This window comes from Gossypium raimondii, chromosome 7 (genome assembly GCF_025698545.1).
Source record: "Gossypium raimondii isolate GPD5lz chromosome 7, ASM2569854v1, whole genome shotgun sequence".
Lineage (NCBI taxonomy): Eukaryota > Viridiplantae > Streptophyta > Magnoliopsida > Malvales > Malvaceae > Gossypium > Gossypium raimondii.
This window is the reverse complement of record NC_068571.1, coordinates 27,775,358-27,790,361: the sequence shown is the minus strand read 5'-3', so window position 1 is coordinate 27,790,361 and position 15,004 is coordinate 27,775,358. Positions and strand designations below refer to the sequence as shown.

The 15,004-nt window shown below is 36.4% G+C and overlaps 1 protein-coding gene and 1 pseudogene across 1 annotated transcript; one reads left to right on the top strand and one right to left on the bottom strand.

The window, feature by feature from the left end:
* Nucleotides 1-1,896: 1,896 nt before the first annotated feature.
* On the bottom strand, nt 1,897-2,969 carry LOC105797829 (ethylene-responsive transcription factor ERF038-like; annotated as a pseudogene).
* Nucleotides 2,970-10,492: 7,523 nt separating this feature from the next.
* On the top strand, nt 10,493-11,956 carry LOC105762906 (uncharacterized). The gene is made up of 2 exons (XM_012580876.1): nt 10,493-10,564; nt 11,459-11,956. Exons 1-2 carry the CDS (start codon nt 10,493-10,495, stop codon nt 11,954-11,956), a joined length of 570 nt encoding a protein of 189 aa, XP_012436330.1.
* The last annotated feature ends 3,048 nt before the right edge of the window (nt 11,957-15,004 follow it).

Here is a 15,004-nt window from a genome sequence, read left to right as displayed (position 1 = left end):
GTTGAAAGAAAAATCAGGTTAGAGGATTCTGTCTTTTTCTTCAACTTGTATCCCATTTGTGTATAGTTGGTACTCTTTCCTATTCATTTCTAGCTACCCTCTCCATTACACCCTAATCGTTAAAGTTTTAGTTCTTCATAATTAAGGAACTCTCGTCATTAGATTCTCCCTGTCATTTCTCACATGTTCCATGTTTCATTTTCTTATTCTCCACAAAATTTCATGGCAGCTCTGGTTTGTATAACCTATGTGATTTTGGTCAAAGAGGGTGACCCAAAACAAATTTGTGATTTTTAATACATACCCAAAGATCATGATCATCCAAGTACATATAATCTTTATTTTAGTTTTCCCAATCTCGCTTTTAAATGATTAATTTAGGATTTTTGAGATAGAGTTAGAAATAATCTCTTTTCTCCTAAGATTCCTACCTGATTTAACTTCTTACCTTTGTCTTGTCCTTGTTACATTTGAAGATTTTGGGTATAATTAATGGAAAACTAAACCCAGCTCTCGATGCTCACTTCTTAAAACAAAAAATTAATTTATATTAAAATTTTATCAAAACTGCGTTTAAAAAGGATATATGATAAATGATAAAACATAAAGTTTGAAACTAATATTAACACGTATGCAATATGTACGAAATTAAAATAAAAAATTAGTTTAAATTATGAGCAAAATGAGATTTAAATAGATAAATACATCATATTAACAATATTAAATGTACTCCAATTGTTTATCGTGGTATTATCATTTTTCTTTAGTTAATATTGAGTTAACTTATGACACAAACTCAATCAACGGCATTATCAATATATATACAAACACCGAGGACGAACCAATTTATGTAATAACATTGAAATTTATAAACATATTAAAATGAAACTTTGGTTGAAGTGGTAAAAAGATTCTATAGATGTTGGTAGCATCGGTTTAAATATCAACATTTGTAAATCTTTTATTAGTTTTTAAAAATAAGAAAAGGACAACAATATCTTCATAATATATACGATGACACCAATTCAATTGTGAAATTATTAAAATATCCTTACTTTAAAGGGTAATCAATATTATTCTCGTACTTTTGTATCATCTTCAAATAAAATAACTTGAAAAATTATTTAAGAATTGAACACAAGTCCAATAAATTCATATAAAATTTTTGTCACTCCACTAATAATCATTTGCTAATAAATTTTTATAAATATATTTTTAATATAAAATATTTTCGATCATCCATATTATGAGTATGATAAAATTTAGTTTTAATAATTTCCTAGTGTAGAATTAATTTGTGGTATTTAAATAATTCTCTGTTAAGCTTATGTTTTGTCTGGCTGAAATGATATGAAATAGGAGATAATGAAGGGTGATATCATTTGTCACAAAGAAATAGTGAATTCAACTAATATATTGGGGCAAGTAGCCCCTATATTTTACCACATAATACCCTTTAGCAACCAAAGAAAAAAAAATGAAGGATATTTTGAACTTCACAATAATTGTTGATATGGCATAATTTATATGCTGTAAGTTTGTCTGGGTTCTTCTAAATGTGTCCACACAACTTGGGAATCTATCTTGGATTCCATGGCATGTAAAAGTAGTGTCAGGCTAGCTCAATTATTCCCCCATATTCAGTTTTGCCTGCTTTATATCACCAATTACGTAGGCCAATAAATCATTCACCATATGATGGTTTTGGCTCTTTGGGTCTTTTTCCAATCCATAGACACGGTATCTTTGATTTGCTTTTGTTGCTAATTACTTTATCACTTGGTCTCTTTATACTTTTAAGAGTCAATTGAGTCGAAACTTCCATTAAATAAACTATATGATATCTTAATATTGCAACCTGGCTCTTAGCTTAAAAGTTAAATAAGGCACTGAATATAGCAAGGTGGCTTGTATTTGCTAAACAAAAGTTGGCCTTAAGTGTAGTTAACACTAATTACACTCACAAATATGGAATTCACTACTTTTAAATCGTTTATATTTATTTATGAAGATTCCATGTACCGAAATGATGTCGTCTCTCCTAGTAGTAATCCCAGACGAATGGCTCCTCAGTCCGGAACCCAGCATCGACTGCACATATTTGCCATGCTGAAGAATAAGAGCAATCAATCATGAGATCAGGCAGATCAAACAACGTGTCGTCGTCATGGGTGAAGAGTGAAGTTGATGATTCTTGTAAGTTATCGGAGGCTGCTGAAGTGAATGATGAATGTGAAACAGGGATTTCTTCCTGGTTTGGTCCAGCTTCGTCTTCAATGGTGGATCGTCTTGTCTCCAGAAATGTTGAAGAAGCTGCTTGGGAAGCGGCTGCTTGGATGTCCTTGGGAGACGTACTTGCAGGGCGTGGAAGTTCCTTTGCAAGTTGAGGGAAATTAAGGTAAGCCTTGTGGCCTTTAATGGCCAGTGCGGCCACATCATGGGCTCGAGCAGCCATTTCAGCTGTGGAGTATGTTCCCAGCCATATTCTTGATTTCTTCCTTGGCTCTCGGATTTCAGACACCCATTTGCCCCAGCTTCGTATACGTACTCCCCGATATGTCGGATGCTTACTACCACCATCTTCACTAATCATGCCTCTTTTCTTCTTCCCATTACCATTCTCTTCCGAGTAATCTCCAGCTTTCTTCGACTCTTGAGGAGCTACACTGTTTTTTGAAGTTTTCTTGTTTTTCCGAAAACCCGGAAATGAAAATCCGGTGGAGGAAGAAGTGGAAGTGGAGGCGGTGGTAGACATGACGGAATAAGAACTAAGCAAAGTTTGTTATAACAGTGAGCATCATTCTCAATGTTGATATATATGTCTTTCCATGACAGATAGAGGCCTTGAGCGATTGGCATATAATAGTGGTCTAGGGGCTTATATAATTCTACAATGAATTCTGACTTTAAAAGAAAAATTAATGATGATATAAAGAAAAAACAATTAAAGGAGCCTGGGTCCATGCCATAACGCCATTTAAGATCAACTAATTTGTTACCCATGTGACCAATTAAAAAAAAAGAAAAAGTAAACTACACCCATGGTCATTTTTGCTTATCTCAAGTTATATTTTAGTCACTTTTATTTGAAATGTTACATTTTAGCCACTTCCATTATCATGTTGTAACATTTTAGTCATTGAGTCGTTAATTGCCGTTAATGGTGTAATGGTAAGCTGACGTGGCACGTTAAATCATCATTTCAAACAAAAATTTTAGGTTAAATTATACAATTGATCCTCATATTTTTTTTTATTTTGAGCAATTTAATTTTTTTTCTTTTATGTGCTATTAACTTTCCTCTTTCTTTTTTCTTTATTTTCCATTCTTTTTTGCTTCTCTTTCTGTTTTCCTACTTTCTCCATTTCCTTTAACGTATTATGAAATCGAATTGACAATGAAGAAAAAAGTAGGAAGTCAAAAGAAATCATTGCCTATAACCAAAACCCATAAACCCATACCATCCTAACTATCAAAACCTTCCACCACCACTCATCATATTCATTTCATCTACTAACACCTTCACCAAATAAATTCACATTCAAATCAATCAAGAGTCCAAGTAAACAACAATTAATAAGCCCCAAAAAACCACAGAGAGGTAAAATCGAGCCGATCTAATGGCCGGTGAGGGAGATTCGATCTCGGGTAGTCCAAAAGTTGGGGATTTTTTGAGATGTTTTCGAATGGAGGTCATCGTAGTGGTGAAGGTGCTAGTGGATAAAATGAAGATGATGGGTGGTGGTGGAGGGTTTTGATAGTTAGCAGATGGTATGTGTTTATGGGTTTTGGTTATAGGAAATGATGGCTTTCGGCTTCCGACTTCTTGCTTATTTCTTCACTGCCAATTCAACTTCCTAATATGTTAAAATAAATGAAGAAGGTAGGAAAATTGAGGGAGAAGCAGAAGGAAATGAAAAATAAAGAAAATTAACTTGTTCAAAACGAAAATAATATGAGGACCATTTGTATAATTTAACCTAAAATTTTTGTTTGAAATGATGATTTAACGTGCTACATCAGCTTACCTTACACCGTTAATGATAATTAATGGCTTAGTGACTAAAATGTTACAACACGATAACGTAAGTGACTAAAATGTAACATTTCAAACATAAATGATTAAAGTATAACCTGAGATAAAAAAAAAGTGACTATGAGTGTAGTTTACCCTTAAAAAAATGGTTGGAGTGAAACATCTTTGGGTTTGGCCTCTTCTTATGCCAGCTTCAACCTATAGTAAAATTCAGGGTTTGCCCATTTCTATTTTCTAAATGCAAAGCTTAAAATCATATTTATTGTCTTCAAAGGGTCCCAAATTTTCACATGTATGCCTTCTTTCTTTTGGTTCTCCGCTCTCAATTTTTTGTACTTCAATGAAGTGGCTTTGGGGAAATTAATAATCACAAAAGTATACCTTAACTCGTTGACATGTCATCTCCGATACTATTTTCATACTTTGACCTGTCTGTTTATTTCGAAGGCTCAGTTCCTGTTTTGGTGAGAGTTCATTGAACACTACACGTTAGCGAATATCCTTGTTTAGATTACGGCTTAATTAAATAAGTCTGCCTATGGAAATTTACGAATGTGATATGATGTGTGCAAATAAATAGATTTGTCAAACTGCTTTCTAAGATGCCATAGAAAAGCCAACATGTGGATTTTGTAATCAAGGAAGACGACAAGATACGAATGATGCAAACATTAATTAGGAATACTTTACTCCAACAAAGTTTACGTTTTCCTTTCTCCTTTTATCAAACAAATCAAGGTGTTTTGGAGATGAGTAAATGCCTTGGACATCACTAGGTTTTACTAGGGAAAGTATGTTTTAACGTCTATACTATACATAGGGTCCAAAAGCAATTATGAATACTCTAATCTGTTGCCCTGATTAAGGGCACTTGGACCACCCTATACTAAAAGACATTTCAGAACTTGAGACTTCTTTCTATAACTGTTTTCAAAAGGAGTCCTCTTGCCTCTTCTTTCATCAATCGCTCGAGCAAATGCAATACTCTGCATGTGTATCTCATGTGTCATTGCACAATCTAAGAATGAATAACCAATAGCCCTTTGGAGCTACCATGGAATATCTAGATTATAGAGTAAAGAAAATAGTTCATTTTCCAAATATCGTCCGGTATATCTTCTTAAAGAGTTCACCTTTTTTTACTAAACTTTGAGCCATCCCATACTTAACCATTCTTGTATCGGCTAATCTCCATAAATTTTGGGTGTTAAATCCTATTTAAAAATTCTATTTCTTCATTAAAGTAACATTTAAAGTGAGATACTATTATAGTGGGATCCTGTTAGATTTTTTTTAAATCAATGGTTGTTGTTAAAAGACAAAAATGAGAAGATTGTAGCTATTTGATTAAGCCATGTCAGAAAACTAGGAAATCATGTTGGTGACCTAGAACTTGAAAAATCAGTTGCCGAATATGTACCTGGAAATTAGTTTCTCTCAATCTTTACTGTGGAAACTGGTTGAATTGATTAAAGGGTCAACTCACATTTCTCATTGCAAAATCTTACTTGGCATGGTCAACAATGGATTGATATTTTTTTCTCCCTTTTTATTTATACCTTTGCTTTAAAAGAATTTCACGGGATCTCGCTGTAATGGGATCTTTAAATAGATGTCATCCTTCACTAAGCCAAATTATATATAAAAGTTAAAGAGAAATTTTGAAACTAAAAATTAAAATTAAAATTGTAAATGAAATATGAGTGTAGATACAGGGAATCAACAAGCGAGAGTTGGAGAAAAGGTAGTGGTGACTGGAAGGCCAGTCCACATGTGATAGGCGGAGAGTCAAAATATGAGGTTGAAGGAGGAGAAGGGAAGAGAGGAGAAGGTAGGGGATAAAAAAGGGAAATGTTTTGGGCTTTTTTTAGAGAACAAGAAGAATCTCTAACTCTTTATGCTTTAGGGTATGTCTAGGGGGAGGTTCTTTGTCCGATAGTGTCATGTCACCAACAGTATGGGTGGTAGGTCGACCTATTGGTCGTTTAGGTGGTAAGTCCAGTAACGCCCCAAAATTTTGAGAATTTAATTTGAAGAATCTGCAGTAATTAATTTTTGTATCTCTGGTTCTGTGCTCTGCTTTTGTGTATAAGACCACACGGCTAGGGACATGGGTGTATGCCCAGGCCGTGTAACTCACTGTTTGTGGTACAAGATCACATGGGCAGGGACACGAGCATGTTTTCAGGCCATGTAACTCACTGTTTATACTTCAAAACCACACGGGCAAGGCACATGGGCGTGTGACCTGGCCGTGTGGCATGTTACTAAACATTGATACCGGCCTCTTCAATTTAAAAATGATTGAAATTGATTATATGAGAATTGTCTAATACTCTAAGATTGATCTGCGAGCAACTTAGTTATACGTACACTATAATGCTTATTCTGGTATTGAACTGTCGTATTTAATTGTGTAATGAATTGGAATGACTGAATACATGATACGGGTATTTGTTTTCTGCATTGACATGGGTTGGAATATTGTGAAGGAGGAAGAAATTTGTTCTGAAATCGTGGCTATGCCACAATAAGTATAAATCTGATTCTGGCACTTGTCGCATACTGAACTAGCAGCTAAGCTGCGTTTCTGTAAAAGTGTCAATGAACACTTTAAGGTATGTAGGGTTGGTTGGGCATTGAATGTTCTTAATGGTGTGTTGGGATGGCTAAAGGCAGTGTGTAGCAGACAAGGATAGGAATATTGCATCTAAAACTGATCTGTTTAGCATATGAACTGAAATTGCATATATATGTAACTGATCTACTCTGAATCTGAACTGAAATTACTTCTATATCGAACCGAATCTCTGAATTTGGAACTACTTTATAAATGATCATTAATTGAATAAATTCCTTTTACGCACTGAGTTCACAACTCATTTTGTTATTGGTTGGATTTCAGCTGGAGCTCGGTCAAGAGTTTATCCTTCTTTAGGTAGTACTTTAGGAGTAAACTATAACATTATGACTTTGGAAGGCTATACAATTAATTAAATTTTGTGATGAATATTATGTGATGCATGGTTTAGTCTTGTTGTGTTGTTTGTGTAGTAACTGATGATTAACGATGTAACTCACTAAACTTGGGCTAGATGTCTAGGCCGGGTTTAGGGTGTTACATTTAGTGGTATTAGAGCCAGGTTTGTCAACACTCGAACTGTGTCTGGGCTCATAATGTGTGAGAAAAGTAGTTTAGTGATAACTTAGTATCTGAACTAATATGGAAACACTGAAACTTTAGTGAATGACCGCGTCTCCGACGCTAATCTTGTAAGTATTTCTGTTCTGTTGTAAAGATTGTAATACCCAAAACTATTGTTTGATTAAATGTTTTGATGTAAATTGGTGAAATCATCCTGTTAGATGTCTAAACTGATCTGTGTACTCTGACATTGGAGCTAGTTGCCATAATGAGTTCACGCGGTAGTCGTGGACGTGGTATTCGGGGGTGTCGAGGATGCCGAGGGGGAGCTCGAGTAGAGTAATCTTCTATGGGTAGTATGCCCAATCTGGAGACCAACGAGACTGTTCGTACTCCCATTGTAGAGACGGAGTCTCAGACTCTAACGGATGGGGACGATGCACTGTCCCAGGCCATGATTCGAGCATTGGAGAGGGTTGCAGGGACTCATTCGGGATCAGGAGGCCGAAGGTCGGTCACTGAACGACTCTGGTCAAATGGGGCTGAATTATTCAAGGGCATCATAGGAGTCGCTCCTACTGTTGCTGAATATTGGCTCGAGGCTACTGAGCGTATTATGACAGATATCGACTGTTGTCCCACTCAGAAATTGAGGGGTGCTGTGTCTCTACTCCCAGACGAAGCTTACCAATGGTGGTTGACAGTTGAACAAGATGCTTAGCCCGAACAGGTGAACTGGGATTATTTCAAGAATGCCTTCTTGGGTAAGTATGTGAGGGCGAGTTATGTTGAAGCTCGCCGACGCGAGTTTATAAGCCTAGTTTAGGGTGATCGATCTGTGGTTGAATATGAAGTAGAGTTTCTGTGACTGAGTAGGTATACGTGAACTTTGGTAGTGTCTGACTACGACAAGTATGTGTAATTTGAGGAGGGATTGACATATGATCTGTGGGTTTTTACGGTCCTAGTTGACAAAACAAAGATAGTGGAAGAAGTGAAGCGAACTGAGCGCGAGCGACATGATCGTGAGAAGGATCAGAATAAAATTAGGAGGGATTCGGGTCCCTCTGGTTCAGGTCAACGTCCTAAGAAGCGGGCAAGGTTTGATAGCCCTTTGAGAGTCGAGGCACCGACTATAGTGACTGAGATTCAGCTGTGTAGTGATTATAGAAAATGCCATCTAGGTGAGTGCTGGAAAAAGTTAGGAGGATGCCTCCGTTGTGGGTCGATGGAGTATTGAGTTAGGGATTGCCCCCGTCAACTAGATTCAGTGCCAGTTGTAGCACAGACTCTGGCTCCAAATTCTATTCGACCTCTGAGAGAGGTTCAGCAACCATTCAGAGGTTGTGGTATTGGTAGGGGTGGTAATGGATCTGGGAGAGGACAAAGAGCACCAAGTAAAGGTGCAGGTGAGGCTGAGGCTTGTCAGCCAATACTGGTTAATACGGTGAGACGCCGCGAGGAGAGCGACGACGCTGATGTCATTACATGTACCTTCTTTATAGTTCTGGTTCGTATTATGCTCTCATTGATATTGGCTCTACTCACTCGTACATAGCTAGCGTTATTTCTGTAAATCTAGGTTTAACCGCTGAGAATACGTCTAGAGAGTTTTCTGTGATTAGTCCTTTGGGTCAGTCAATTCGAGTTGATAGAGTATACAGGTGGGTACCTCTAGAGCTCCAGGGTATGGTATTTCCAGCTGACTTAATGGAATTTCCCTTTAATAAGTTTGATTTAATTCTGGGAATGGATTGGCTTGTTGAGTATTGGGTCAGTTTAGACTGTGCAACCAAGAAAGTTACTCTGAGATCGAATGAGAATGACGAAGTAGTAATGGTTGGTGAGTGTCGAGATTACCTCTCTAATGTAATCTCAGCTCTTGTAGCAGATAAGTTAGTCCGGAAGAGGTACAAGGCATACCTTATGTATCTGATTCTGTTCTCGCAAAACTTTTGATGGAAGATATCCAAACCATGAGGGAATTCCCGGATGCCTTTCCCGAGGAATTTCCCAAAGTACTTCCGGATAGAGAAGTGGAGTTTGGAATTGATCTATTATCAGGTACCACTCCGGTAACTATTGCGCCCTACCGCATGGCACCGAAAGAGTTGACCGAGCTAAAAGTGCTACTTCAGGAACTCCTTGATAGGGGATTCATTCGACCGAGTGTGTCTCCGTGGGGGGCGTCGGTGTTGTTTGTTAAGAAGAAAGATGGGTCGATGATGGTGTACATAGATTACCGGTAGTTAAACAAGTTGAAAATCAAGAATAATTACCAGTTACCGAGAATTAACGACTTGTTCGACCAGTTTCGAGGAGCATCCATTTTCTCCAAAATCGATTTGCGCTTCGGTTACCATCAGTTCAAAGTCAAGGAGGCTGATGTGTACAAAACTATTGTCAAGACTTGTTACAGACATTACGAGTTCTTGGTGATGCTTTTTGGTTTAATGAATGCCCCGACGGCATTTATGGATTTAATGAATCGGGTGTTCTAATCGTACTTAGATAAATTTTTAGTGGTTTTTATCGATGATATCTTGATCTACTCTAAAATTGAAAATGAGCATGATGATTATTTTCGCATTGTACTCTAGATACTCCGAGAAAAATAGTTGTATGCCAAGTTTAGTAACTGCGAGTTTTGGTTGCAGGAAGTCACTTTTCTAGGTCATATAGTGACGGTGGAGGGGATCCGAGTTGATCCCAAGAAGATAAAAGCTATTGTTGAGTAAAAACAACCAAAAAATGTATCTGAACTTCCTAATTTCCTAGGTTTCGCCGGTTACTATCGAAGGTTCGTCTAAGGATTCTCTCTAATTGTGTCACCTCTGACGAAGCTGCTACGTAAGAATGCTCCATTTGTGTGGTCTGAGGCACAACAGTCTAGTTTTGATAAACTCAAGTTTGTTCTGACACAAGCTCCTATCTTAGTTCAACCGAAATCAGGTCGGGAGTTTGTGGTGTACAGAGATGCTTCACATGTTAGGTTAGGATGTGTGCTTATGCAAGACGGTAAGGGGGTCGCTTATACGTCGTGACAACTTAAGGCACACGAGGGTAACTACCCTACGCACGATCTTGAGCTAGTTGCAGTTGTGTTTGTTCTGAAAATATAGAGACACTATCTGTATGGTGAAAGGTGTATTATTTATGCTGATCACAAGAGTCTCAAATATTTGCTAACCCAAAAAGAATTAAATCTTCAGTAGCGCCGATGGGTTGAGTTACTTAAAAACTACGATTGCACGATAGAGTACCATCCGGGTAAGGCTAATGTGGTAGCTGATGCCCTTAGCCGTAGAGCGATGACTGATCTAAGAGCAATGTTAGCTTGTCTGAGTTTGGTTGAGGATGGAGGGATGTTGGTTGAATTGCAGGTAAAACCGATTTGGGTGGAGCAGATTTGAACTAAATAGTTGAGCGATAAGTCCTTAGTTCAATGTCTGCAACATGTTGATTCAAACACGACTTTCGATTTTAGCTTGAATAGCGATAATATGCTATGCTTCAAAGGTCAGATTTGTGTACCCAATGAAAAGGAGTTAAGGCATTCGATCCTACAAGAGGCATATAATAGTCCTTATGCTATACATCCTGGTGAGAATAAAATGTATTGGGATATTTGAGAACTCTACCAGTGGCCCAGACTGAAACGGGAGATAGTCGCTTTTGTGTCCCACTATCTGACTTGCCAAAAGATTAAGGCAGAACATCAATTGCCATTCGGGTTGCTTCAACCAGTTAAAATTCCTCAATGGAAGTGGGAGTGGATAATGATGGATTTTGTTAGTAGGTTGCCTTTAACCCTAACTAAGAAAGATTCAATTTGGGTCATCATTGATCGATTGACCAAATCAGCCCGCTTCATACCCATTCGGACAAATTACTCCTTATAGAAGTTGGCTAAATTGTATATCGCCAAAATTATGAGACTACATAGAATTTCGGTCTCGATCATCTCTGACAGAGATCCACGATTTACGTCTCAGTTCTGGAAGAAACTCCATGAGGCCTTAGGAACTCGACTTAATTTCAGCACTACGTATCACCCTCAGACTGATGGATAGTCAGAACAGGTTATTCAGATCCTAGAGGATATGCTTCAGGGTTGCGTAACAGATTTCAAGGGTAGTTGGGAGGAGTACCTACCGTTGGTGGAGTTTGCATACAATAACAGCTTTCAGTCTAGTATTCAGATGGCACCCTACGAGGCTTTATATGGTCGTAAGTGCCGTATTCCGTTATGTTGGATATAAATAAGTGAATGTCAGATTTTGGGCCCTGAGTTAGCTTCTAAAACTGAAAACACTGTGAGAGTAATTTGGGACTGTCTAAAACCTGCATCTGATCAACAGAAGTCCTATGCTAATTTAGAAAGAAAATGCATCGAGTTTTCTATTGGTGATCAAGTTTTCCTGAGAGTATCACCGTGGAAAAAGGTCTTCCGTTTCAGATGCAAGGGCAAGATGAGCCTGAGGTTTATTGGGCCTTATCGTATCTTAAAGCGTGTCGGACCCGTTGCATATCAGTTAGAATTACCGTCGGAGCTGGATCGAATTCACGATGTATTTTATGTCTCGATGCTGAGATGGTATCGATTAGATCCGTCACATATTGTTACTGTCGACAAGATTGAATTGCGACTGGATTTAACATTCGAAGAGGAATCTGTCCAGATATTGGAATGTGATGTTAAAATGCTGAGGAAGAAAACCATTCCTCTAGTGAAAGTTTTGTGGCAGAACCACGGTACTGAGAAAGCCACGTGAGAATCGGAAGAATCAATTCGACGGCTGTATCCGTATCTGTTTGACTCAAGTAAAATTTCGAGGCTGAAATTTTTTTAGGGGGAGAGAGTTGTAACGGCCTAAAATTTTGAGAATTTAATTATGAGAATCTACAGTAATTAATTTCGATATCTCTGGTTTTATGCTCTGCTTTTGTGTTTAAGGTCTGAAGTTCGAATTGTATCGTTAAAAGTTTTGTTGTTTTAAAATCAACCCATAATCATACGTTACCTGGGTTAAGTTGAATTCAGTATGAAACTGTGTCAGAAATGAGCTTGTTGGTTCTCTAGTTAAGCATTTATCTGTATTCTGTTAGGTCTCGTGTTCAAGTCCCGAAGGTTTCCAATAAGGAAATTTTTTTGTCAAATGTTAGAAATCTGCTTGGAAGTTAGGAAATTAAATAACGATAGTTCCTTCTTCCTTATTTTTTTTAATTTCTTCTTCTTCCTCATTTCTATCTTCTTTTTCTTCTTTTTTGTTTTCATTATTTTGCTAATCGGGTCATAGAGGAATACGAGATTAATGGAAATTCTATTATTAGTCACTAGTCAGAAGGCAATCGGGTAAGCAATTGTCAATGTGAGAGTCTTCGCGATGTTTCTTTGTTTCATAACTTGCTTTGAATGGAGTATTTTTGTGAGCTGCAAGAATTTCTAATTTAGAATCGTTTGTTTCTCCAGTAGGCGAGTGTGATAGCCCGAAATAGGGCCTAATCGGAATAGTGGTTTCGTAACCACAAATCCGAAGTGAAATAATTTAATTTTATAAATTTTTATTAATTACTGATTGATTGAAATATTGTGTGAAAATATGGATAGAAAATTTTAATGATTTAGTGCCTAATTGAATTTTTAGGACTAAATCGAGAAAAATGCAAAGTGTGTCTAATTAGTGATTAAATGACTTAATTGAATTATTGCATGAAATTGGAAGTGTTTATGTGGCAATTAGACCATAAATTAGTGTTATGGACACAAAAGGGTATTTCTAGAAAAATATCTAAGTAATGGGTCAAGGGCATTTTTGTCCAAATTGAATAAAAGACAAAATAAAGAGAAAATAAGTGTCCATCTTCTTCAAAATCAGAAGCTTGCTGCGAAAGTTTCATGTTACCATAGCTAAGGTTCTTGATTTTCTAAGCTCAATTGTAAGTGATTTCTTGCCCGCTTTTTAATTATTTTCGTATTTTTATGCTTATTGATGCTTGAATTTCATGTTTCTAGCATTTAATTTAAATGAAATTGAAGTTTAAAAATTGACCCATTCATGATATAATTGTAAATTGATTAGTGATGTTAGATAATGAATGTTTGAAGTGTTAATTACAAGTTTTACTAGATGAATTTCAACGAAAATGTTGAAAAAGGGCTAAATTGTGAAAGATGGTAAAGTGTGCATAAAGTTGTGATTTTGTGAAATTGAGGGCTGTTATGAGCATGAAATATGATTTAGTGAAGTTTGAACTTTAAGAATTTAGTGAATTTTATTTTTACGAGCTTAGGGACAAAAGTGGAATTTTTGAAAAGTTTTGGGGAAAAATGTAAATTTGCCAAAATGTTGTGTATGAATTGTATTTGAATGAAATGTTGATAAAATGTATTAAATTGTGTTAATATAGATCAAGAAAGAAGAAATAGTGCAAGTGATCGGGGAAAAGAGAAAATTATCGACTAAATTACAAAAATAGTCGTTTTGCATCCGAGGTAACTTACGTGTAAATAATAGTTATATTTTTATAAATTGTGAATTATATTTGATATGTGAATTAATATTGAATGCGGAAGGAAAATTGTTCATGAATTATTCAAGTGATAAAGTGTTGAAAATAAAGTGTTAAGTGTAAATTCGGTTGAACTTAGGAATAGAAGTGGATACAAGTGACATGTCACTAGAGATCGATGTTACAGTTGTTACAGTGAGTCCCGAGTCTGGGTGATCTAGCATGTGTTGCGCAGACACTGACGACTTGTGTGAGCAGGCCGTGGACATTTCGGTGTTATTGATCGGTGGTAGCTTGGCTACGTTTGATGGTAACCGGCTACATTTCAGTGGTAACCGGCTACATAACAGTGGTAGCCGGCTACATATCGGTGTTGCACTTATGTGCTAAATCTCTACGATCTGTGTATATTCCGAGTGTTCAACGGGATTAATGATGGGTTAAAGTGAATATGAAATGAAGTGTGTATGCGGTACAATTGAAAGAATTGAGCATATGTGATAAATGTTAAGTGTGAAAATGTATATGCAAGTGAATTGGTAAGATTGTGCATGTGTAAGTGATTGAAATTGCTAAGAAATGTTTTGATTAGTTATATATTAAAAGTGTTAATTATTAAATGAGTAATTATTGTTTACATGTAACTTACTAAGCTATTTATAGCTTACACCTTTCTTTCTTTTCCTTTGTTTTATAGTGATTTGAACTTGATCGAATTGGGGATCGTCTTGAGCTCGTATCACACTATCATAATCATCTCGGTATTATGTGATTTTCAAAATGTTTAAACTATTGCATGTATAGGGTCTTAATCATTTTGAGCATGTTCAAATGATATGGCTAATATTAGCTATTGAAGTAGCTATTAAAGAATATGTTTTGGTGTTATGTATGTTAAAATGGTAACTAATTCAAAGAAGCAGTTTCTTTGACAGCAGCAGTGACGTGAATGTGAAAAATCACCATAAATAGTAGAAATGGAATTAGAGAGTGAATTATAAATGGAATTAAATCTTATCAAGTCTATTTTTATATGAAAAAAACGGTGTAGGCAAAGGAATTCTGTATTTTGAGATATTTGAATTTTAGTGAGATAGGGTCAGAATGGTTTTTGAAGTCCCCTGTTCTGACTTTGAAAAATCATTATAAATTTTACAGAAAGAATTATGGGTCATAATTTATATGTGTAGATTTCTTATTGAGTCTATTTTTAAAAGAAATAAACGATAACCTTATATGTATTCTGTAAAAAGAGATAATTTATTTTTAGTGCCAAGAGGTCAGATCTGTTGAGCTGTGAAATAGGGGAT

Excerpts from the sequence above, each read along its gene's own strand:
- LOC105762906 (XM_012580876.1), top strand. The coding sequence starts at position 10,493 with ATGACTGATCTAAGAGCAATGTTAGCTTGTCTGAGTTTGGTTGAGGAT. Across the intron at positions 10,565-11,458 it reads GGATGTTGGTTGAATTGCAG|ATTTTGGGCCCTGAGTTAGC; the intron begins GTAAAACCGATT and ends AGTGAATGTCAG.